The 23,924-nt window shown below is 35.9% G+C and overlaps 1 protein-coding gene across 2 annotated transcripts in view; it reads right to left on the reverse strand.

The window, feature by feature from the left end:
* The window catches only part of STXBP5L (syntaxin binding protein 5L), a 336,858-nt gene that overhangs the window by 170,669 nt on the left and 142,265 nt on the right, over positions 1–23,924 (reverse strand). For both annotated transcript variants that reach the window (XM_055316232.1, XM_055316231.1), the window contains exon 8: positions 22,337–22,460. In XM_055316232.1, coding sequence (XP_055172207.1) covers positions 22,337–22,460 — 124 coding nt within the window. The remainder of the gene's footprint in view (positions 1–22,336; positions 22,461–23,924) is intronic.

Below are 23,924 nucleotides of genomic sequence, written 5' to 3' on the forward strand. Positions count from 1 at the left end.
TCAGTATATTAAATACCTTATCTGCTCCATGACATGCTTTCTGAATTTGCTTTCTCTTTCTTTTACTCTATGTCAACAAAAGAAGCAATCAATAAAATATTGGTCATAATCATTCACATTGTAAAAACGATTTAAAAGTATCTGTATAATATACAAAAAGAAATTGAATTGCTGATACTATATGTAGATGATGATTCAGCCTTACAAAGAAAGAACTTTGGTTCAGGGACACTCTGAACAGTGTTCTTGGAGTAAGAAACAGCTGGTTGGTGATTACTGATTTGGGTAATATGTGGGAACAGAGAAATGAAGGAAATAATACAGCAAGAAAAGAGATCCATTTTCCTCAATTTATATTTTTTTCATTCATTGCTTCTCTAATAATTGTCAAATCATTAACCAGATCAAAATAGTATATTTGCTGTTGTTTATACATACATGTATGTGTAAATAATTATAATTTTTCAATCAATACACATTAGTATTATGCACTGATTTCAGTAAAAAGGAATAATATGTAAATTAATTAATAATTTACTTCAATTTCCAACTCCAATAATTTTTGGCTGAGGTTTTCAACTTTGATTATGTTCATTACCTGTTAGTAATTGAAATATACTTATAGGTCATACTGTAAAAAACTGTTATCAGAAATTGCATTTATTGCTACTCTTTATGTTCAAAGTACTACACTAAATGGCAGGGTAAAAAGAAACTGACCAGCAGGAAACTTAAAATTTACTAATTTAAGCAAAGCAAGTATAAAACTGACAATATGATGTACCATAAACAAGTGATACACCTGCGGTGTTGAGAATAGTAGGAGTACACGAAGTAGAAGTTAAGAATATTATGGTTTCACTTTATGATAGAAGAATTTCCAGATTTTTGTAGATTACCTTCTAGAAGCTAGATTAAGCATTAAAAGATAGAACTTGGGAGTTCTGGTCCAAGATGGTAACATAGGAAGACCTTGAACTCACTCCCTCCATAGACACACCAAATCTACACCTACTTATAGAGCAATTCTTCCCGAAGAAGAACTGAGAGCCAATTAAACAGTTACCACTATTTATGATTCCCCACTCCACCTTAGCTCATGCCAGCCCTTGATGACCTGGGCCACAGAAAAAAAGCCACTACTATTTAAAAGAACAAATACTATATAATAGGTCAACCCCTAGAACTCCACCAAATGGTAAGGGAGCTGCTGAAACACTCTCTGGGCTGGCAAGCACCATGGTTTAAATTCTTGTCTCCATCTTGATGGCATGGACAAAAGCCAGGATCCAGATACCCTAGCAAGCCTACTACCTCAATGACCCTGGGCCCCTAGCCTATACCAGGCCCAGCCATCCCATCAGGATAGCCCCAGTGCAGTGCACAATCAGAACACTCCTGGTCAGTGCTCACTAAATCCTTTGCCAAAGTGACACATGTGCAAAGCACTCCAGAACATTCCAGGCCCACATAATGTTGACTCCAAACAATTCACTAGGCACCCCTTGCATGGAGCACCTCAGAAACCCCTAGTCCATGCTACTTTGGCTCCAGGTACTCCATTAGGGCTTCGTTTACATGGCGCACACTGGGAAACCCTGGCTTACACTCTGCCTCAGTTCCAGCCTCCCACCAAGGCTCCCCCTGTGTAAATCACTCTGGGATACCCAACTTGGACCAATTTCAGCTTTAGCCATCCTGCCAGAGTACCCCCCTACCCTGCATCCATTTCAGCTTTAACTATCCTGCTTGGGTGCTCTGTGTGGAGAGCCCCAGGACATCCCAGCTTGTACCAACTTTAGCTTCAGTCATCCATACTCCATACCCCAATACAGTATATACTCACTTTATCTTCAGTTGTCCTGACAGAGCACTCTGTGTGGACAGCCGTAGGACCACCCTGGCCAACACCCATTTCAGTTTCAGAGAGTTCCCAGCACAGAATGCTCCAGGACCCATAGTACAGAAAAACCACAGCTCCAGCAAGCCAACCAAAGTCACTAGGCATGTGCAATCTACACAGGGGATGACAATACGTAAGATCATTCCTTTAAATTTAGCAGTAGCTGTTTCACCCAACTTATAGAAATAAAGAAAACCTAGCAAAAAAAGTCAAGCAAAATGAGGAGACAGATGGAATATGTTCCAAGTGAAGGAATAAATCAAAACCTCAGAAAAAGAACTAAATGAAACAAAGGAAAAATCTACTTGACAGAGTTCAAAATAATGGTCATAAAGATGTTCACTGGACTGGAGAGAAGAGTGGATGAACTCAGTGAGAACTTTAACATGAGATTCAATATATAAAAAATCATCATTAGAGTTGAAGAATACCATAACTGAAATGAAAAATCAACAGTAGAAGAGAAGGTGCATAAGTGATCTGAAAGACAGAGGAATAGAAAGTACCCAACCTGAACAGTGAAAAGAAGAAAAAATAATTGTAAGGAATAAGGATAGGTTAAGGAATACCTTGGATATCAAGCAAACAAACATTCTCATTATAGGCATCTCAGAAGGAGAAGTGAGAGAAAGGGGTACAAAAGTTATTTAAAAAAAATAATAGCTGAAAACCTTAATAACCTGGAGAAGGAAGCAGACATCCAGGTTCAGGAAGTAGAGTTCCAAACAAGATTAATCTAAGGAGGTTACCTATCAAAATACTAGAGAAGAACACAGGCAGCAACCTCTTTGGCCTTAACCATAGTAAATTCTTACAAGACACATCTCCAGAAGCAAGGAAACAAAAGCAAAAATGAACTATGGGTACTTTATCAAGATAAAAATATTTTACACAGTGAAGGAAACAATCAATAATACTAAAAGACAACCTATGGAATGAGAGAAGATATTTGCAAATGACATATCTGGTAAAGGATTAGAATCCAAAATCTATAAAGAACTTATCAAACTCAACACCCTCGAAACAAGTAATCTAGTTAAGAAATGGGCAAAAGACATGAATAGACATTTTTCCAAAAAAGATATCCAGATGGCGAACAGACACATGAAAAGATGCTCAACATCACTCATCATCAGGGAAATGCAAATCAAAACCACAGTGAGATACCACCTCACATGTGTCAGAATGGCTAAAATTAACAGCACAGGAAACAGCAGATGGTGAGGATGTGGAAATAGGGGAATCTTCTTTTACTCTTCATGGGAATACTAACTGGTGCAGCCACTGTGGTAAGCACTATGGAGGCTCCTCAAAAAGTTAAAAACAGAATTACCCTATGACCTACTAGATTTATCCAAAGAACACAAAAATACTGATTCAAAGGGACACATGCACCCTGATTTTAATAGCAACATTATCAACAATAGTCAAATTATGGAAAGAGCCCAAAAGAGAGGGAGGAGGGTAAAGTAAGCCATAGAGACTCTAAACTATAGAGAAGAACAAACCAAAGTTGATGAGGGAGGTGGGTGGGGGATGGGCTAAATGGGTGATGTGCATTGAGGAGGGCACTTGTGATGAGCAATGAGTGTTTTATGTAAGTGATGAATTACTAAATTCTACACCTATAACCAATCTTACCATATGTTAATGAACTAGAATTTAAATAAAAATTGAAATAAAAAAGGAAAAAGACTAAAGATAGTTTTTAAAGCAGCAAGAGAGAAGCAACTAGTTATATACAAGGGTAGCCCCCTTAAAGCCATGAAATGATTTTTCAGCAGAAACTTTGCAGACCAGAAGAGAATGGCATGACACAATTCAAAGTGCTCAAAAGAAAAAACCTACAATCAAGAATACTCTATCCAGCAAGGTTATCATTCACAATTGAAGGTGAAATAAAGAATTTCTCAAAGAAAAAAAGGGTCATTATCACTAAAGTGGCCTTGCAATAAATGTTAAAAGAACTTCTTTAAGTGGAAAAGAAAGTGTCATAACTAGAAGTAAAAAAAATCACAAAAGAAAAAAAAAGTCATGAGTAAAACCAAACATACAGTAAGGGTAGTAGGGCAATCACTTATAAAGCTAGTTTGAAGGTTAAAAGAAAAAAGTAATACAGTTAAGTATATCTAAAAAATTAGTTAAGGGATACAAATAATAAAAATATGTAATTATGATAACATATACATAAAACGTGAAGGAAGAAATAAAGTTATTTTAGAATGTATTCACACATAAATGACCATCAAATCAATATAGACTTCTATATACTTAGAACGTTATATATGAAACTCATGGTAACCACAAGCCAAAAACCTATGACACATACAAAATATAAAGAGAAAGAAAACCAATCATCACACTAAAGAAAGATATTGATTATAAAGGAGCAAGAGAAAAAGAAAGGAATAGAAAACTACAAAACCACTAGAAAATGCAAAAGCATATACCTATCAATAATTACTATAAATGTAAAATGGCTTAATGTCCTCATCAAAAGACACATGGTGGTAGAATCAATAAAAATACAAGATCCACTTACATGCAGCCTACCAAAGACTCACTTCAGACCTAAAGATACATACAGACTGAATGTGAAAGGATGAAAAAAGATACTTGAAGCAAATGAAAGTGAAAAAAAAAAACATGGGGTAGCAATACTTATATCAAACAAAATAGACTTTAAAACAAAAACTGTAACAAAAGACATGGAAGGGACTACACAATGAAAAAGGGTTAATACAAGAGGATATAACAATTGTAAATATCTATGTAGCCAACATTGAAATACATGAAACAAAATATTAACATACAATGGGAGAAATTGACAGTAATAAAATAGTAGAGGTCTATAAAACACCACATATCAATCGATAGATTAAGCAGAAAATCAATAAGGAAACAGTGCCTTTGAATGACTTAACAGAAATATACAGATCATTCCATCCAAACAGAACTGAATACACATTCTGTTCAAGTGTACATGAAACATTTTCCAGGATGGGTGTCACATGTTAGGCCCCAAGACAAGGCTCAATAAATTTAAAAGCACTGAAATCATTTCAAGCTTATTTTTAAAGACTTTATTTATTTATTCATGAGAGACACATAGAGAGAAAGAGAGGCACAGACACAGGCAGAGGGAGAAGCAGGCTCCATGCAGGGATCCCAATGTGGGACTCGATCCCGGGTCTCCAGGATCACACCGGGAAGCTGAAGGCAGCACTAAACCACTGAGCCACCTAGGCTGCCCTCAAACATCTTTTTTGACCACAACAGCATGAAATTACAAAACAGTGACAAGAAAAAAATGGAAAAACCCAAACACAAGGAGGCTAACCAACATGCTACTAACAATCAATAGGTCAATGAAGAAATCAAATAAAATATTAAAAAATATATGGGGCGCTAGAGTGGCTCAGTTGGTTAAGCATCAGGCTCTTGATTTAGGCTCAGGTCATGATCTCAGGGTCATGAGATAGGTCCTCAAATTGGGCTGCATGCTGGGCGTGGAGCCTACTTTGGATTCTCAGTTTCCCTCTGCCTCTGCCCCCCCCCCATTCATGCTTGCTCTCTCTCTAAAAAAAAAAAAATGGAGGGGAATAAAAATGAAAACACAGTAAGTCTAAATCTTTGATGCAGTGAAAACAGTTCTAAGCAGGACATTTAGAGTGATACAGGCCTACCTCAAGAAACAAAAATAATCTCAAATAATCTAACCATACACCTAAAAGGACTAAAAAATAAGAACAAAGCTCAGAGGTAGTGGAAGGAAAAAAAACAATAAAGATAACAGCAGATATAAATGACTAAAAAATCAATAGAAAAATCAATGAAACTAAAAGTTATTTCTTTGAAAAAATAAACTAACTTGATAAACCTTTAGCCACTCATCAAAAGCAAAAAAAAAGAGTGGACCCAAATAAACAAAGTCTTAAAGCCAAGGAGTAACAGCTGACATTGAAGAAGTACAGAGGATTGTAAGAAACGACTAAAAAATTATATGTCAACAAGTGGACAATCTGGAAGACATGAATAAATTCCGAAAAATTGTAGAAACTTACAAAATTGAATCAGGAAAAAATAGAAAATCTAAACAGGTCAATTATAATTAATGAAATTCAACAGATAATCAAAAAACTTCCAACAAAAAAAATGCACATCCAGATTGAGTCACAGGTGAATTCTACCAAACATCTGAAGAAGAGTTAATGTATATTCTTTTCGAACTATTCCAAAATATAAAAGAAAAAGGAAAGCTTCTGAATATACTCTCTGAGGTCAACAATATCCTGATAACAAAACCAGACAAAAAAACTACAAAAAAGGAAAACTATAGGGCAAGATTCCTGATTAACACAGATGCATAACTCTCAAAAAATATTAGCAAACCGCATTCAACAATATATTAAAAGGATCATTCATTATAATCAAGTGGAGTTTTTTCCAGGGATGTAAGGATGGTTCAATATTTGCAAATCACTTGGGACACCTGAGTGACTCAGTGCTTTAGTGCCTCCCTTCTGCCCAGGGCGTGATCCTTGAGTCCCGAAATCAAGTTCTGCATCAGGCTCCCTGCATGGAGCCTGCTTCTCCCTCTGCCTGTGTCTCTGCCTCTCTGTCTCTCATGAATAATAAATTTTTAAAAATCTAAAAAAAAATGCAAATCACTCAATGTGATATATCACATTAGCAAAATGAATGATAAAAATGATATGATCATCTCAATAGATGCGCAAAAAGTATTTGATAAAATTCAACATACATTCACTATGAAAACTCTTTAAGAAAAATGAATTTAGAGGGAATATACCTCAACATTATAAAATCGATATATAACAAAACCCACAGATAACATCATACTCAATGGTGAAGAACTGAGAGCATTTCCTCTAAGATCAGGAACAAGACAAGACTGTCCACTCTTGCCACTTTTTAACATAGTACTGGGAGTCCTAGCTGTAGCAATCAGACAAGAAGAAGAAATAAAATGCACCCAAATTTGGAAGGGAGAAGTAAAACTGTCACTATTTGTAGACGCCATGATACTATGCATAGAAAATCCTAAGCCTCCAAAAAAAATATATTAGAAGTAATAAATGAATTCAATAATGTCACATGACACAAAATTAATATATAAATATCTTTTTCATTTCTATACACAAATAATGAAGTAGAAAAATAAGTTTTAAAAAATCCCATTTAAATTGGACTGGAAAATATGAAATACCTAGGAATAAATGTAGCCAAGGAAGTGAAAGGCCTATACTCTGAAAACTAACAGATGATGAAAGAAATTAAAGATGACACAAACAAATGTAAAGATATTCCATGTTCATGGATAGAAAGCATTTCATTAAATGTCCAAACTACTCAAAGCAATTTGACAAATTCAATATGATCCCTATAAAAATGCCAAGAGCATTTTTTACAAACTAGAACAAACAATCCTAAAATTTGTATGGACCTACAAAAGACCCTAAATTGCCAAAACAATCTTGAGAAGGAAAAACAAAGCTGGAGGTATCAGAATTCCATATTTCAAGACTTACTACAAAGGTGTAATAATCAAAATAGTACAGAACTGGCACAAAAATAGACGCATGATCCAACAGAACAGAATTGAATGCCTAGAAATAAACCCATGCTCATATGGTCAATTAATCTATGACAAAGGAGTAAAGAATATCCAGTGGGAAAAAGATGGTCTCCAAAAAAATGATGTTAAGTGGGGCAAGATGGCAGAAGAGTAGGATCCCCAAGGCACCTATCCCCACCAACTTACCTAGATAACTTTCAAATCATCCTGAAAACCTATGAATTCAGCCTGAGATTTAAAGAGAGAACTGGAATGCTACAGAGAGAAGAGTTCACACTCCTAACAAGGTAAGAAGACAGAAAAAAATAAAAAATAAAAAAGAATCTAGTGAGGAAGGGGCCCCCGCGAGGAGCCGGGCTAAGGCCAGGCAGCAAGAACCTCTAGGACAGGAAAGCCCAGTCCAGGAGAAGCAGGAAATTTTACAATCTTCCCGAACAGAAATGCACTCACAGGGAACTCGGGCAGGATCCCAGGAGGGGCAGTGGAGCCTCCTGGCTCCCGGGGTCACTAATGGAGGAAGTGCGCCCCAGGGGAGAGCTCGCCACACACCTTGAGCGACTGCAGTAAAGGGCTGGAGCACGCGCCTGGAGGGGCCTCGGGAGCAGCTCAGGCGTCGGCTCCCCGCGGAGGGGGCTGCACTACCCCGGGAACGCAATTCCAGCGGCACAGGCTCCGGATCCCAGGCGCCGGGGGACACAGCCCAGGATCCTGGGACAGGCAAAGGCTGGGAGAGCCCAGGACAGCGAGGACGCTCCTGCCACAGGGTCCCCCCCGCCCAGAGCATCCAGGCCAGTGTGGACTGGAAGCTGCAGTAGTTACTGTGGGAGCTGACTCCAGAGCTAGAGAGCTGGCCGCCACCAGTGGGATTGTTCCTCCTGGTGTCACCCTGTGCCTGGGAGAGTGGGGCCACCAGGGAACAGAGGCCTCACAGGATAAACAGCTCCCACTGAGCCGTGCACCTGGCAGGGAGTGGGGCAGCTCCCCCAGGTGCACATACCTGAGAATCAGCACAGCAGGTCCCTCCCCCAGAAGACCAGCTAGAAGGACAGAGGAAGAGCAAGTCCTTGACCGAGAAGCACTGGAAAGCTCCAGAGGAAGTCGAGGTATTTACAGTATATAGAACCAGAGGATACCCCACCTTTTTTTTGTTTTTGTTTGTTTGTGGGTTGTTTTTTTTTTTTTTTTCTTTTCTTTCTCCCTTCCTTTTTCCAGTACAACTTGTTTTTAGCCACTCTGCACTGAGCAAAATGACTAGAAAGAAGAACTCACCACAAAGGAAAGAATCAGAAATAGTACTCTCTCACACAGAGTTACAGAATTTGGATTAGAATTTGATGTCAGAAAGCCAATTCAGAAGCACAATTATAAAGCTACTGGTGGCTCTGGAAAAAAGCATAAAGGATTCAAGAGACTTCATGACTGCAAAGTTTAGATCTTATCAGGCCAAAATTAAAAATCAATTAAATGAGATGCAATCCAAACTGGAGGTCCTAACGACTAGGGTTAATGAGGTAGAAGAATGAGTGACTGACATAGAAGACAAGTTGATGGCAAGGAAGGAAGCTGAAGAAAAAAAAGAAAAACAGTTAAAAGATCATGATGAAAGGTTAAGGATATGAATGACAGCCTCAGAAGGAAAAATCTACGTTTAATTGGGGTTCCAGAGGATGTGGAAAGGGAGAGAGGACCAGAAAGCATACTTGAAGAAATCATAGCTGAGAACTTCTGACTTGGGGAGGGAAACAGGCATTCAGATCCAGGGGATAGAGAGATCCCCCCTTAAAATAATAAAAAACATTCAACACCCTAACATTTAATAGTGAAACTTGCAAATTCCAAAGATAAAGAGAAGATCCTTAAAGCAGCAAGAGACAAGAAATCCCTAACTTTTATGGGGCCAAGTTTTAGGTTAACAGCAGACCTCTCCACAGAGACCTGGCAGGCCAGAGAGGGCTGGCAGGATATATTCAGGGTCCTAAATGAGAAGAACATGCAGCCAAGAATACTCTAGTCAGCAAGGCTCTCATTCAGAATAGAAGGAGAGATAAAGAGTTTCCACGATAGGCAGAAACTCAAAGAATATGTGACCACCAAACCAGCTCTGCAAGAAATATTAAGGGGGACTTTGTAAAAGAAAGAGGAAGTCCAAAGAAATAGTCCACAAAAACAGGGACTGAATAGGTATTATGATGACACCAAATTCATATCTTTCAATAGTAACTCTGAACATGAATAGGCTTAATGATCCCATCAAAAGGCACAAGGTTTCAGACTGGATAAAAAAGCAAGACCCATCTATTTGCTGTCTACAAGAGACTCATTTTAGACCTAAGGACACTTCCAGTCTAAAAACGAAAGGATGGAGAACCATTTACCATTCAAATGGTCCTCATAAGAAAGCAGGGGTAGCAATCCTCATATCAGATAGTTTATCCCAAAGACTAGCAAGAGATGAAGAGGGACATTATATCATACTTAAAGGATCTATCCAACAAGAGGACCTAACAATCATGAATATTTATGCCCCTAATGTGGGAGCTGCATGTAAATCAATCAATTAATAACCAAAGTTAAGACATACTTAGATAACAACACACTAATACTGGGAGACTTCGACACGCGCTTTCTGTAATTGACAGATCTTCTAGGCACAACATCTTCAAAGAAACAAGAACTTTAAATGATACACTGGACCAGATGGATTTCACAGATATTTACAGAACTTTACATCCAAACGCAACTGAATACACATTCTTCTCAAGTGCACATGGAACTTTCTCCAGAATAGACCACATACTAGGTCACAAATCAGGTCTTAACCGATACCAAAATATTGGGATTGTCCTCTGCATATTTTCAGACCATAATGCTTTGAAACTAGAAATAAATCACAAGAAAAATTTGTAAGAAATTCAAACAGGTGGAGGTTTATAAAGACCATCCTGCTAAAAGATGAAAGGGTCAGCCAGGAAATTAGAGAAGAATTAAAAAGATTCATGGAAACTAATGAGAATGAAGATACAACCATTCAAAATCTTTGGAATACAGCAAAAGCAGTCCTGAGAGGGAAATACATTGTAATAAAAGCATCCCTCAAAAAACTGGAAAAAACTCAAATACACAAACTAACCTTGAACCTAAAGGAACTGGAGAAAGAACAGCAAATAAAACCTATACCCAGGAGAAGAAGAGAGTTAATAAAGATTCGAGCAAAACTCAATGAAATAGAGACCAGAAGAACTATCGAACAGATCAACAAAACCAGGAATTGGTTCTTTGAAAGAATTAATAAGATAGATAAACCATTAGCCAGCCTTATTAAAACAAGAGAAAAGACTCAAATTAATAAAATCATGAATGAAAAAGGAGAGATCACCACCAATACCAAGGAAATACAAACGATTTTAAAAACATATTATGAACCACTATACGCCAATAAATTAGGCAATCTAGAAGAAATATACGCATTTCTGGAAAGCCCCACAAACTACCAAAACTGGAACAGGAAGAAATAGAAAACCTGAACAGGCCAATAACAAGGGCGGAAATTGAAGAGGTCATCAAAAACCTCCCAAGACACAAAAGTCCAGGGCAGATAGCTTCCCAGGGGAATTCTATCAAACGTTTAAAGAAGAAACAATACCTATTCTACTAAAGCTGTTTGGAAAGATAGAGATGGAAAGAGAAAGACCCCCCAAAAAAGGGGAATTATAGACCAATATCCCTGATGAACACAGATGCAAAAATTCTTAACAAGATACTAGCCAATAGGATCCAACAGTACATTAAGAAGATTATTCACCATGACCAAGTGGGATTTATCCCCGGGATGCAAGGGTGGTTCAACACTGGTAAAGCAATCAACCTGATAGATCATATCAACAAGAGAAAAACCAAGAACCATATGATCCTCTCAATAGATGCAGAGAAAGCATTTGACAAAATACAGCATCCATTCCTGATCAAAACTCTCCAGACTGTAGGGATAGAGGGAACATTCCTCAGCATCTTAAAAGCCATCTACGAAAAGCCCACAACAAATATCATTCTCAATGGGGTAACACTGGGAGCCTTTCCCCTAAGATCAGGAACACAACAGGGATGTCCACTTTCACCACTGCTATACAACATAGTACTAGAAGTCCTAGCCTCAGCAATTAGGCAACAAAAAGAAGTAAAAGGCATTCAACTTGGCAAAGAAGAAGTCAAACTCTCCCTCTTTGCAGATGACATGATACTGTACCTAGAAAACCCGAAAGACTCCACCCCAAGATTGCTAGAAGTCATCCAGCAATTTGGTAGTGTGGCAGGATACAAAATCAATGCCCAGAAGTCAGTGGCATTTCTATACACTAACAATGAGACTGAAGAAAGAAAAATTAGGAGTCAATCCCATTTACAATTGCACCCCAAAGCGTAAGATACCTAGGAATAAACCTAACCAAAGAGGTAAAGGATCTATACCCTAAAAACTATAGAACACTTCTGAAAGAAATTGAGGAAGACACAAAGAGATGGAAAAATATTCCATGCTCATAGATTGGCAGAATTAATATTGTGAAAATGTCAATCTACCCAGGGTAATTTACACATTTAATGCAATCCCTATCAAAATACCATGGACTTTCTTCAGAGAATTGGAACAAATCATCTTAAGATTTGTGTGGAATCAGAAAAGACCCCAAATAGCCAGGGGAATATTGAAAAACAAAACCAGAGCCAGGGGCATCACAATGCCGGATTTCAGGTTGTACTACAAAGCTGTGGTCATCAAGACAGTGTGGTACTGTCTTGTACCACTGTCTTGTACTTGTCTACAAAAACACACAGATCAATGGAACAGAATAGAGAACCCAGAAATGGGCCCTCAACTCTATGGTCAACTAATATTCGACAAAGCAAGAAAGACTACCCACTGGAAAAAGGAAAGTCTCTTAAATAAATGGTGCTGGGAAAATTGGACAGTCACGTACAGAAGAATGAAACTATACCATTCTCTTACACCATATACAAAGATAAACTCAAAATGGATGAAACGTCTAAATGTGAGACAAGAATCCATCAAAATCCTAGAGGAGAACACAGGTAACACCCTTTTTTGAACTTGGCCACAGCAACTTCTTGCAAGATACATCTATGAAGGCAAGAGAAACAAAAGTAAAAATGAATTATCGGGGCTTAATCAAGATAAAAAGCTTCTGCACAGCAAAAGAAACAGTCAACAAAACTAAAAGACAACCTACAGAATGGGAGAAGGTATTTGCAAATGACGTATCAGAGAAAGGGCTAGTATCCAAGATCTATAAAGAACTTATTAAACTCAACAGCAAAGAAACAAACAATCCAATCATGAAATGGGCAAAAGACATGAACAGAAATGTCACAGAGGAAGACACAGACATGGCCAACAAGCACATGAAAAAATGCTCCACATCACTAGCCATCAGGGAAATGCAAATCAAAACCACAATGAGATGTCATCACATCTGTCAGAATAGCTAGAATAAAAAAGACAAGAAATAACAAGCATTAGAAAGGGTGTGGAGGGAAAGAGACCCTAGTGCACTGTTATTGGGGATAGAAATTGGTGTAGCCACCATGGAAATCAGTAGAGAAGTTTTTCAAAGAATTAAAAATAGGAATACCATATGATTCAATAGTCCCATTACTGAGTACTTACCTAAGGAAAACAAAAACACTAATTCAAAAAGATATGTGCACCTCTATGTTTACTGAAGCATTATATACAATATCCAAAAAAATGGAAGGGTCCATCCATAGATTAATGGATAAAAAAGTTTTTATGTGTGTGTACACTCACACACTCTAGAATATTACTCAGCCATAAAAAATGATAATCTTGCCATTTGTGACAATGTGGATGAACCTAGATGTTATTATACTGAGTGAAGTAAGTCAGACAGAGAAAGGCAAATATATGATTTTATTTACAGTGAAATCTAAAAAACAAAACAAATAAAGAAACATAAACAAACAAACTCAGACTGAAATACAGAGAACTGATGGTAATCACAGGAGAAGTGGGTGGAAGATGGGTGAAATAGATAAAAAAAGATAAAGAGGTACAAACTCCTAGTTATAAAATAAATATATTATGAAGATGAAAAGTATAACATGGGAATATAGTCAATAATATTGTAATAATGTTGTATGGTGATGGATGTTAACTTCAGTTACTATGGCGAGTGTAGCATAACAATAGGTTGTTGAATCACTATTCTCTACACATAAACTAATATAATATTGTATGTTAATTATACTTCAATTATAGAAACATTATATGTGAATTTTCTACTATACGGAGGGTTGGCATCTCAAATTCTGTGTTGTTCAAGGATCAACTGTATAATGAATTGTAACAACAACAACAATAACAATAATAATAAATAATTTGTAAATGTGCAAAGGAACTGAATCAATGTTTCTTCAAAGAATATTAGAAATGAAAATAAGCACATGGTATTCAATATCTTTATTCATTAGGGAAATGCCAATCAAAACCACAATGAGATATTACTGCGTATTTACTATGATGGCTTTAAAAAAAGATATTAACAACTGTTGTGAAGATGTGGAGAGGTTGGAAACTTAATATTTCTGGTGAGTATGTAAAAGCCCGAGGACTCTGGAATACAATTTGGCAGGTCCTTAAGATGTTAAATATGAGTTATGATCCAGGATTTCCATTCTTGTATATATACCAATGAGAAGTGAAAATAACGTGTTGACACAAAAGTTGTATATAAAAATTCATAGAATTATTCAGAATCGTCAAAATATGGGAAAACCCAAATGTCCATCAAGTGATGAAGATTAATAAAAGTGGTATATCTACACAATGGAATATTACTCATCAACTAACAGAAATAAAAGACTTGCTAAGACATGGATGAACCTTGAAAACATGCTAAATGAAAGAAGCCAGTCATGAAAGACCATATATAGTATGAGTTTATTGGTATTAAATGTCCACGTAGTCAAATCTATAGAGGCAGAAGACACTTCAGGCATACCAGCTGGTACTGGGTTGATCCCAAGGAATGGGGAGGAATGTATGACATTAACATCCTACTGGGACACCTATCTCAGAGAGTGGCTTCCTCCTTAGCCTGGGCCCAGACTGGAATTGATGCTGGGATGCAGATTCTTTGCTGGACATACAGGTGACATCTCCATGATGGGTGTGAGAGAGGGAGAGAATCGGCCTTCAGCAGGCTATGGGGACTTTCAGGTTGTTTCTTACTCCCTTGTACCCTAACATACTTTAATTTATATAAGAATTATTCAATCTCTAATTAAATATTTGTATATTTTATGTATACTTGATGTTACATTTTCTGTTTGACGTATAAGCATTCATATATATGTTTCATATATATGCTGGAGGAGTAGGGATGGGATGACTGTCAATGTGTATGGGGTTTCTTTTGGGGATGACAAAAATATTCTAAGATTTTGTTGGTGGTTGCATAACTCTGAATAAACTAAAAATACTGAATTGTACACTTTAAGCTAGTGAATTGTGAATTATATTTCAATAAATTTGTATTTTTTAAAATATATGTTTAAATTCTCTGAAGTGTAGCATAAAACTATAGACAATGGGTGCTGGGTGGCTCAGTCAGTGAAGGGTCTAACTTCAGCTCAGGTCATGATCTCAGGGTCCTGGAATGGAGCCCTACATGGGGCTCTGTGCTCACTGGGGAGTCTGCTTCTCCTTCTCCCTCTGTCCCTCCTTGTGTTCGTGCTCTCTCTTTCTTTCAAATAAATGAATAAAATATTTAAAACAATACAAATTCTATCTTTACCATTTATCTCTTAGCATTTCTAGCTTAACAATGTTTTTTGGGATCCTTAAGCTTACCTTGTTTTTATTGTTGCTAGCTCAATGACATTTTAAAAAATAAATTCATTTAATATCAGTAAGTAATTATTTCAGCAAGAATTGTCTAGGGCGTCTAACCTTCCAAACTGCCTATAATTTACCATTACTCCTTGTTCAAATAATTTTTCTATTTTCATCTTTACTTTTGCTACACATAAGCTTGTCTAATTTTTAAAACCTGTTATTTTTCTTGGGAACAAATTGAATTTTGAATTAATACGTGGACAGCTAACATCTTAATAATATTGAGTCTGCCCATGCATACATAGTGTATGTTTTTCATTATTCAATCCTTCTTTATGTCCTTTAGAAGAAATAATACCTCACTGTTATTTTAAGGTTTACTTCAGGTATTTTTTGCGGATGCTATTTTTTTACATGGTTTTATTCATCCATTGTGTTTCATTTTGTATACAGAGTTCTCATGTTATATTTAATAGTATTCCTAATTAGTTTTTATTTTTTAGCTGTGCAATTACATTATCAAAAAATAACTATAATTTTGAACTCTCTAAACTTTTAAATATATTTCTTTTTCAAGTCTAAATACATTGGATAATATTTTCAGGAAAATGTTAAATTACAGTGATAATTGTTGACATCTCTGTCCTGTTTCTGAGTAACAATGTCACTATGGAGTATTAGATGGGATTTGGTTTAAGATCATGTATGTAGGTAGACTGTATGTCTGTGTATATAGTTGAGGGCATTATAATTGAAGAATAAGTATTTGAAATGATTAAAATTTACTGTGAAAGAAAAAATGATGCCTGTAGTATTAGTGAAAACCAGCTATAACAAGGGCAATATCACCACAATGCTAATCTCAAGTGAAATAGGTACTAAAGTAAACTCATCTATGACCACTGTCCTCCCTCTTTTCCCACTGCTGTCCAATAATCTGATTTTCAGATAAAGACTACTTTTTGTCATATAAAAAATACTGATTTGTAGAAAAATAATGAATCTGGATATGGTTCCCAAGTTTAGGAGACACATGGCTAGGGAGGAATGGGGTAACAAGAATATATTCTATAGTATATACAACATAATGCCCATAATATTCATTATACAGTTCTAATTATTAGATATATGAAGAAGAAACATGTGAGCCATTCTTATGAGCAGTGGCCAACTTCAAGGGGAAGTAGATTTTGGTATAATCAAACAAATATTTAAAGCAGCAATTATAACTAAGCTCAATGAGGAAAGGAAAGGGAAAGGAAGGGAAGGAAAGCAAAGCAAAGCAAAATAATCATAATGACTGAAAAGAGAAAATCTCAGCAGAAAAATAGAAAAACTAAAAAGGTAGTAAATGGAAGAATATTTAAAATAAAAATAACTTAAGGGTTTAATAGCTGAATGAAGATTACAGAGGGAAAGAGCAATTAAATAAATGATAGATCAATGGGAATTATCCAATTTTAAATTCAGAGAAAAAAATGATTAAAAAAACAGAGTTAGAAACATGTAAGACATACCAAAAATTCTACCAGACAAATAACTGGTGTCCCAGAAAAAGAGTAGAGAGTAGGTGGAGCAGAGAAACATATTTGAAAAAATAAAAGGCTGAAATTTCCCCAAATTTTGGGAAAGATATAAATTTCTAAATGTAGGAAGTTCTGTAGCTCAGTAGAACCCTAAACAGAATGAACCTGAAGAAAACAAACTTAGGCATATTATAGTCAAAAGGACTTACTGGAAATAAAAGATACAAGAATTTTGAAAGTAGCCAGAGAAAAATGACATACATAGGGGAACCAAAAGCTAAAACCCACACATCTCTCATTCATAAACTAGAAACATTTAAAAAATGTGCAGCACCTTTTAAACAACACATACACAAACTGAACCCAGAAATTTACATCCAGCAAAAATGTAAAAGCCAAGGGATTCCTGGGTGGCTCAGCAGTTAAGCATCTGTCTTTGGCTCAGGGCGTGATCCTGGAGTCCTGGGATGGAGTCCCACACATTGGGCTCCCTGCATGGAGCCTGCTTCTCCCTCCGCCTATGTCTCTGCCTCTCTCTCTCGGTGTGTGTGTCTCTCATGAATAAATAAATAAAATCTTAAAAAAAAATAAAAGCCAAAAGGAGGAATTTTTAGATAAAGGAAAGCTAAGTGAAATGCTAAATGATGTTCCTATAATCCTCAAGAACAAATGGAATTATAAAAATTCATAAATATAAAATTATATTAAGATAAATTATAAATTAAATACAAAAGAATATTTTCCTTAATTCTAACAATGTATTTAAAAGTAATACATATACCTATTGTAAAAGTAAACATATATATATGATTGTGAAGCTTCTCCACTTTTTTGTGAAGTGCTACATTGTTAACTGCAATAGACTGAAAAGTTAGGGGAAAAGAACGTCTGAAGATAAAATGCCTATATGTAAATTAAAATTATATTCTAATAAAAACTTTCAAATAATCCAGAAGGCACAAAGGGGAGAAAAAAAGGACACCACCACAAAAGTTCGGACCAACAGAAAACAAATAGTAACTTGGTATACCTAAATTCAATTCCATCAGTAGTTACATTGATATTAATAGACTGAACACTTCAACTAAATGATATAAAACTGAATAAAAGAAACCCAAATATATGCTCTCTATAAAGACATATGGATGCCTAATAAGCCTCAAAAATACATGAAACCAAAAAGGACAGAAATAAAGTGAAAAGTATATAATTCTATATTTTTTAGGAAATTTTAATGCCACTCTCAGAAATTGATAGCACTAGTCAAATATTAGTAAAAGCAGAGGATCTGATTAATGCTTATAAACAACTTTGACCTCCTTGATTTTTAAAGTATATAGAGCAGAAAGGAACAGAATTACAAGGAAAATCCATTATAATAGTTTAACTTACCTCTCTCAAAATTGAAAAATCAAACAACAAAAACTAAGAAAAGGTTTATAGTGCAAAAACCCCCACAATTTCAAGTTGGACCTTTGTGTAACAGGAAATGTACATTATTTTCAAGCATACTTGGAATGTTATGTAATTAATTGTGTATGTCTAATTATAAAGTAAATCACAGTAAATTTTGTAGAACTAGTACCATGCCACAGTCTCTGACTACAATTAATTTAAAAATCTATAACAAAACATATTTTTAGAAATTAAATAACAAATATCTAACTCATAGGTCAAAGGAAAATTTTTATAGAAATTAGAAAATAAGCTGAATATTAATGAAAATTACATATTTTTAATAAAATTAAAATAAAAACTATAGGATACAGTTAAAGTACTACTTAGAGAAATTAAATAAAAATAGTTGAAATGAAATCTAACAGATGAAACTGAAGAATATGTCAAAATCACTGATGTTTGCTTCAAATCGTGGTGAGGCAGCAGGAATTTAACTTGATCTATATGTTATGAGACACAGATGCTGATGTTTTGAGCAACCTGTGACCAGAATTTCATCTCTTTCAACAGGAAAATAGAATGACAGTTGACCCTTGAACAGCATGGGTTTGAACTGTGTGGGTTCACTTATACACAGAGTTTTTAAAATTTGTATTCAAATTCCAGTTAGTTAACACACACTGTTAATATTAGTTTCAGGCGGCTTGAAATATTAGTTTCAAGCCACTCTGGAAAATAGTATGGAGTTTCCTCAAAAAATTAAAAATGGAGCTATTCTATGATCCAGCAATTGCACTACTTGGTATTTAGCCAAAGAATACAAAAACACTAATTCAAAGGAATAGGTTTTTTAAAAATAAGTATATCGGGATCCCTGGGTGGCGCAGCGGTTTGGCGCCTGCCTTTGGCCCAGGGCGCGATCCTGGAGACCCGGGATCGAATCCCACGTCGGGCTCCCGGTGCATGGAGCTTGCTTCTCCCTCTGCCTGTGTCTCTGCCTCTCTCTCTCTCTCTCTCTCTCTCTGTGACTATCATAAATTTAAAAAAAAAAAATTAAAAAAAAATTTTTGAAAAAAATAAAAATAAAAATAAGTATAGTACTATAAATGTATTTTTTTCTTCCTATGATTTTGTTTTCTTTTTTAAAAAAATTTATTCATGAGAGACAGAGAGAGAGAGAGAGGCAGAGACATAGGCAGAGGGAGAAGCAGGCTCCCTTCGGCGGGGAGCCTGATGCGGGGAATCAGTCCCTGGACTCTGGGATCCCGCCCTGAGCCAAAGGCAGATGCTTAACCACTGAGCCACGCAGGCATCCCTTCCTATGATTTCCTTAACATTTTCTTTTCTCTAGCTTACTTTAAGAATACTGTATATGATATATATATATATATATATATATATATATATATATATATATAACATACAAAATATGTATTAAATGACTGTGTTTATCAGTAAGGCTTCCAATCAACAGCAGGCCATAAATAGATAAGTTTTAGAGGAGTCAAAAGTTTTATGAGGATTTTCAACTGCACAGGGATCAGTGCCCCATCCCCCATATGGTTCAAGGGTCAACTACATAGACAACAAATCAACGTGAAAAATACGGATATGGTGAAACATGAAAGTACCAAATATCCAATGGAGCCAAAAAGAACTTGTATAGAAGCTGACTGTTGAGATGAATAGAAGTAGAAAATTTTTGAGTAATTCATATTACATACATACAAATAAAAGGCAAAAGGAATGGGGGTAGGGGGTGTGGAGAGGAAGTAAACTCATCATAGAAACAAATAATTCTACCTGAGTGGGATGTATAGCAACACCTATTGCAAGGTTTCCATAATGGCGATCTTTAAATGGAAGCATCTCAAACTAAATGCGTGAATGTAAAATAAGCAAAAATGAACTATTGGGACTTCATCAAGATAAGAAGCTTTTGCACAGCAAAGGATACAGTCAACAGAACTAAAAGACAACCTACAGAATGGGAGAAGATTTTTGCAAATAACATATCAGATAAAGGGCTAGTTTCCAAAATCTATAAAGAACTTACTAAACTCAACAGCAAAGAAACAAACAATCCCATCATGAAATGGGCAAAGGACATGAAGAGAAATCTCACAGAGGAAGACATAGACATGGCCAACATGCACATGAGAAAATGCTCTGCATCACTTGCCATCAGGGAAATACAAATCAAAACCACAATGAGATACCACCTCACACCAGTGGGAATGGGGAAAATTAACAAGGCAGGAAACCACAAATGTTGGAGAGGATGTGGAGAAAAGGGAACACTCTTACACTGTTGGTGGGAATGTGAACTGGTGCAGCCACTCTGGAAAACTGTGTGGAGGTTCCTTAAAGAGTTAAAAATAGACCTGCGCTATGACCCAGCAATTGTACTGTTAGGGATTTACCCCGAAGATTCAGATGCAATGAAACGCCGGGACACCTGCACCCCGATGTTTCTAGCAGCCATGTCCACAATAGCCAAACTGTGGAAGGAGCCTCGGTATCCATCGAAAGATGAATGGATAAAGAAGATGTGGTTTATGTATACAATGGAATATTACTCAGCCATTAGAAACGACAAATACCCACCATTTGCTTCAACATGGATGGAACTGGAGGGTATTATGCTGAGTGAAGTAAGTCAATCGGAGAAAGACAAACAGTGTATGTTCTCATTCATTTGGGGAATATGAATAATAGTGAAAGGGAATATAAGGGAAGGGAGAAGAAATGTGTGGGAAATATCAGAAAGGGACACAGAATATAAAGTCTCCTAACTCTGGGAAACGAACTAGGGGTGGTGGAGGGGGAGGAGGGCGGGGGGTGGGGGTGAATGGGTGACGGGCACTGAGGGGGACACGTGATGGGATGAGCACTGGGTGTTATTCTGTATGTTGGTAAATTGAACACCAAGAAAAATTTATTTATTAAAAAAAAAAACCTTTAAGCTGCTAGGTTAAATGTTGTAATAACTTAATCATTTGAAGATGGAGCATGCAACTGTGGTGCAAAAAAGGGCAGACTAACACAATATGGAATAATTCCATTTTTATATCACCAGTTATAAAAAATATGACTAATTTTTTTAAATGTGACACTATAATAAATGCTCAGAAACTATAAAATAGAATGTGTTTCACTGGGATCCCTGGGTGGCGCAGCGGTTTGGCGCCTGCCTTTGGCCCAGGGCACGATCCTGGAGACCCGGGATTGAATCCCACATCGGGCTCCGGGTGCATCGAGCCTGCTTCTCCCTCTGCCTATGTCTCTGCCTCTCTCTCTTTCTCTCTCTGTGACTATCATAAATAAATAAAAATTAAAAAAAATTAAAAAAAAAGAGAATGTGTTTCACTAACTGCCAGGTTTTGACCCCTCTATTCCTAGAACAACCAATGATATAAGGTAAGTATGGAACCCATATCACCACCAGTATTCTCAGAAATAATATGATCTTCTGAATAAAAGATATTTATTCATTTGAACTTTTTATTCTGCCCAGTTAGGGAGACAGGTAGAACATATACCTCCAATATTTTCTTTTGATAAGGAAGATAATAAGAAATACAATCTACAATAAAAACCAAATTTTTCATATTTAGTGAAATCAAATGGAAGAAATTGGAATAAATGAGAGAATCTAGAAAATGACAAACTATAAAGCAGTATACAAAGTATGAAAGTCAGATCTAATAATGTCATCCTCACTACCTCCTTAACCCTTAAGACTGGCCAAATTTCCTACATTATATCCTCTGCTTCAGATACATCAACTATCCATTATCCTATTTTTGGTTGGAAAGGTCTTTATATAAGTATCACAAAGTAGGAAAGTAGATATATAGGGAGAGGGAAAGTACGGAAAGTTTGAGGTATAACGTTGGGAACTGAAGAAGACATAAAGAGGTCTTTAGAATCAGAAGATACATCTTATCACTTTCTTCCAAACTCACTGATACCACATGTCCTACTTCAAGTCAAGGCACTTTCTCCAAAGTTAATTTCTTTGAAAGCATACACCTTACCATGTGGAATTGTGGTCTGGAAAGGACGACTTGGGCTTTTCAGGTTCCATAAGGTCAAGCTACCATCGGAATGGCTGCACATGAACTGTTTGCCCTCATGATGCCAATCAATTGAATGAATAGCCTAATGAAATAGCAATTAAAAACAAGTAGAGGGGGAAAAAGTTTAATATTATAGCACTCTATATTCCAAAGGGAAAATATTCGTAGATAAAATTATTACAACAATACTTAAGAAATATACATAATTTTTCTGACCCATATCATACTATCTTCCATTTCAATCCTCTATAGGCTTACAGAAGACTACAAAAATTAATCTCCTGAGATAGAGAAAAGTTAATTAAATAGATTTCATAATATCATTATAGCCGAGAATTTTTTGTTGTAAATTCTATATCCTCTCTGTATCCTATACATTCCTTTGAAAAATTATTTACATAGAAGTAAAAGCAAGGTTATCAGAAGATAACTTCTGGAAAGGTAGAGGCTTATTCCACTTAAAGTAGCCAATTTAAATAATATTTTACATTAAGAGCTACCATCTGAGAGCTTACTATATGCCAGACCCCTTGGCAAACTATTTATATTAAATCTATTAATTTTATAAAGCAGGTATTATTTTTTCCAATTAGCACATAGTGAAATATGCCTACAGAAGCTGATATACATGCTTAGGTCACACAGTTCAAAGCCAAGGTCTATCTAACTACAGAACCCATATTCTCAATCATTTTACCATATTGCCTCTAATATACACTATTTAAATTAACTTGGCAATATAGAGTTTAAGCAAGAAGGGTTCAAATTTTTTTAATTTATAAGTTTATTCTGAAGATGTGAATTACATAAAATTAAAAATTAATTATTCCATTTTCATATATTGTTTTATTCCCAGTGGTAGCACAGTGCCTGACATAGAGTAGATACTCAATATCTCTTGAATGAATAATTAATGTTGTCACATATTTCCACACGCTGGTATTCTTTGTAAATCATAAAGTTTACATGGGCTTTGGGTAAAGTGCTAAGCACAAAGAGAGAAGCTCTAGTAGACATAAACCTGAACAGATGTATACAACATTATCCTTTACTTAAAGGAACTTTCAAAACTGCAAGATAGAGAAAATGGAAATAAATGAATATTAATAATAGTTATTGTTTGGGACTTTAAACATTTAGTTTTATATAGAAAACTAAATTATGTATATATATACTATATACTAAACTAAGGTTTATGTGTTTAAAACTATTGTTTTCAAAATAATAAGTATTATTAGAGTTACAGATAATTGATAGCTAGAGTAATCATTAGACATAACATAAAGGATGTAGGATGAGAGCTGTACCTCAAGATAAGTAAGATTCAATTAAATAAAAAAGATAACATGAAACTCTAGACTTAGGTGATTTCTCTCACTATGCTCTTCGTTACTAGGTAAAGACTTTTTTTTTTTTTTTTTTTTTTTGCCAGAGTTCAAGAGAGACAGAGGAAACACTCATCATCTCCTTTGCTTATTCTCATTTTTGTAGGTGGCTCAAGGGAAATGCCACTTCAGGCCTCTTGTGTTAACTTGAATCTCAGTCA

The sequence above is a fragment of the Nyctereutes procyonoides genome, unplaced genomic scaffold (genome assembly GCF_905146905.1).
Source record: "Nyctereutes procyonoides isolate TBG_1078 unplaced genomic scaffold, NYPRO_anot_genome, whole genome shotgun sequence".
In the NCBI taxonomy this organism is placed as follows: domain Eukaryota; kingdom Metazoa; phylum Chordata; class Mammalia; order Carnivora; family Canidae; genus Nyctereutes; species Nyctereutes procyonoides.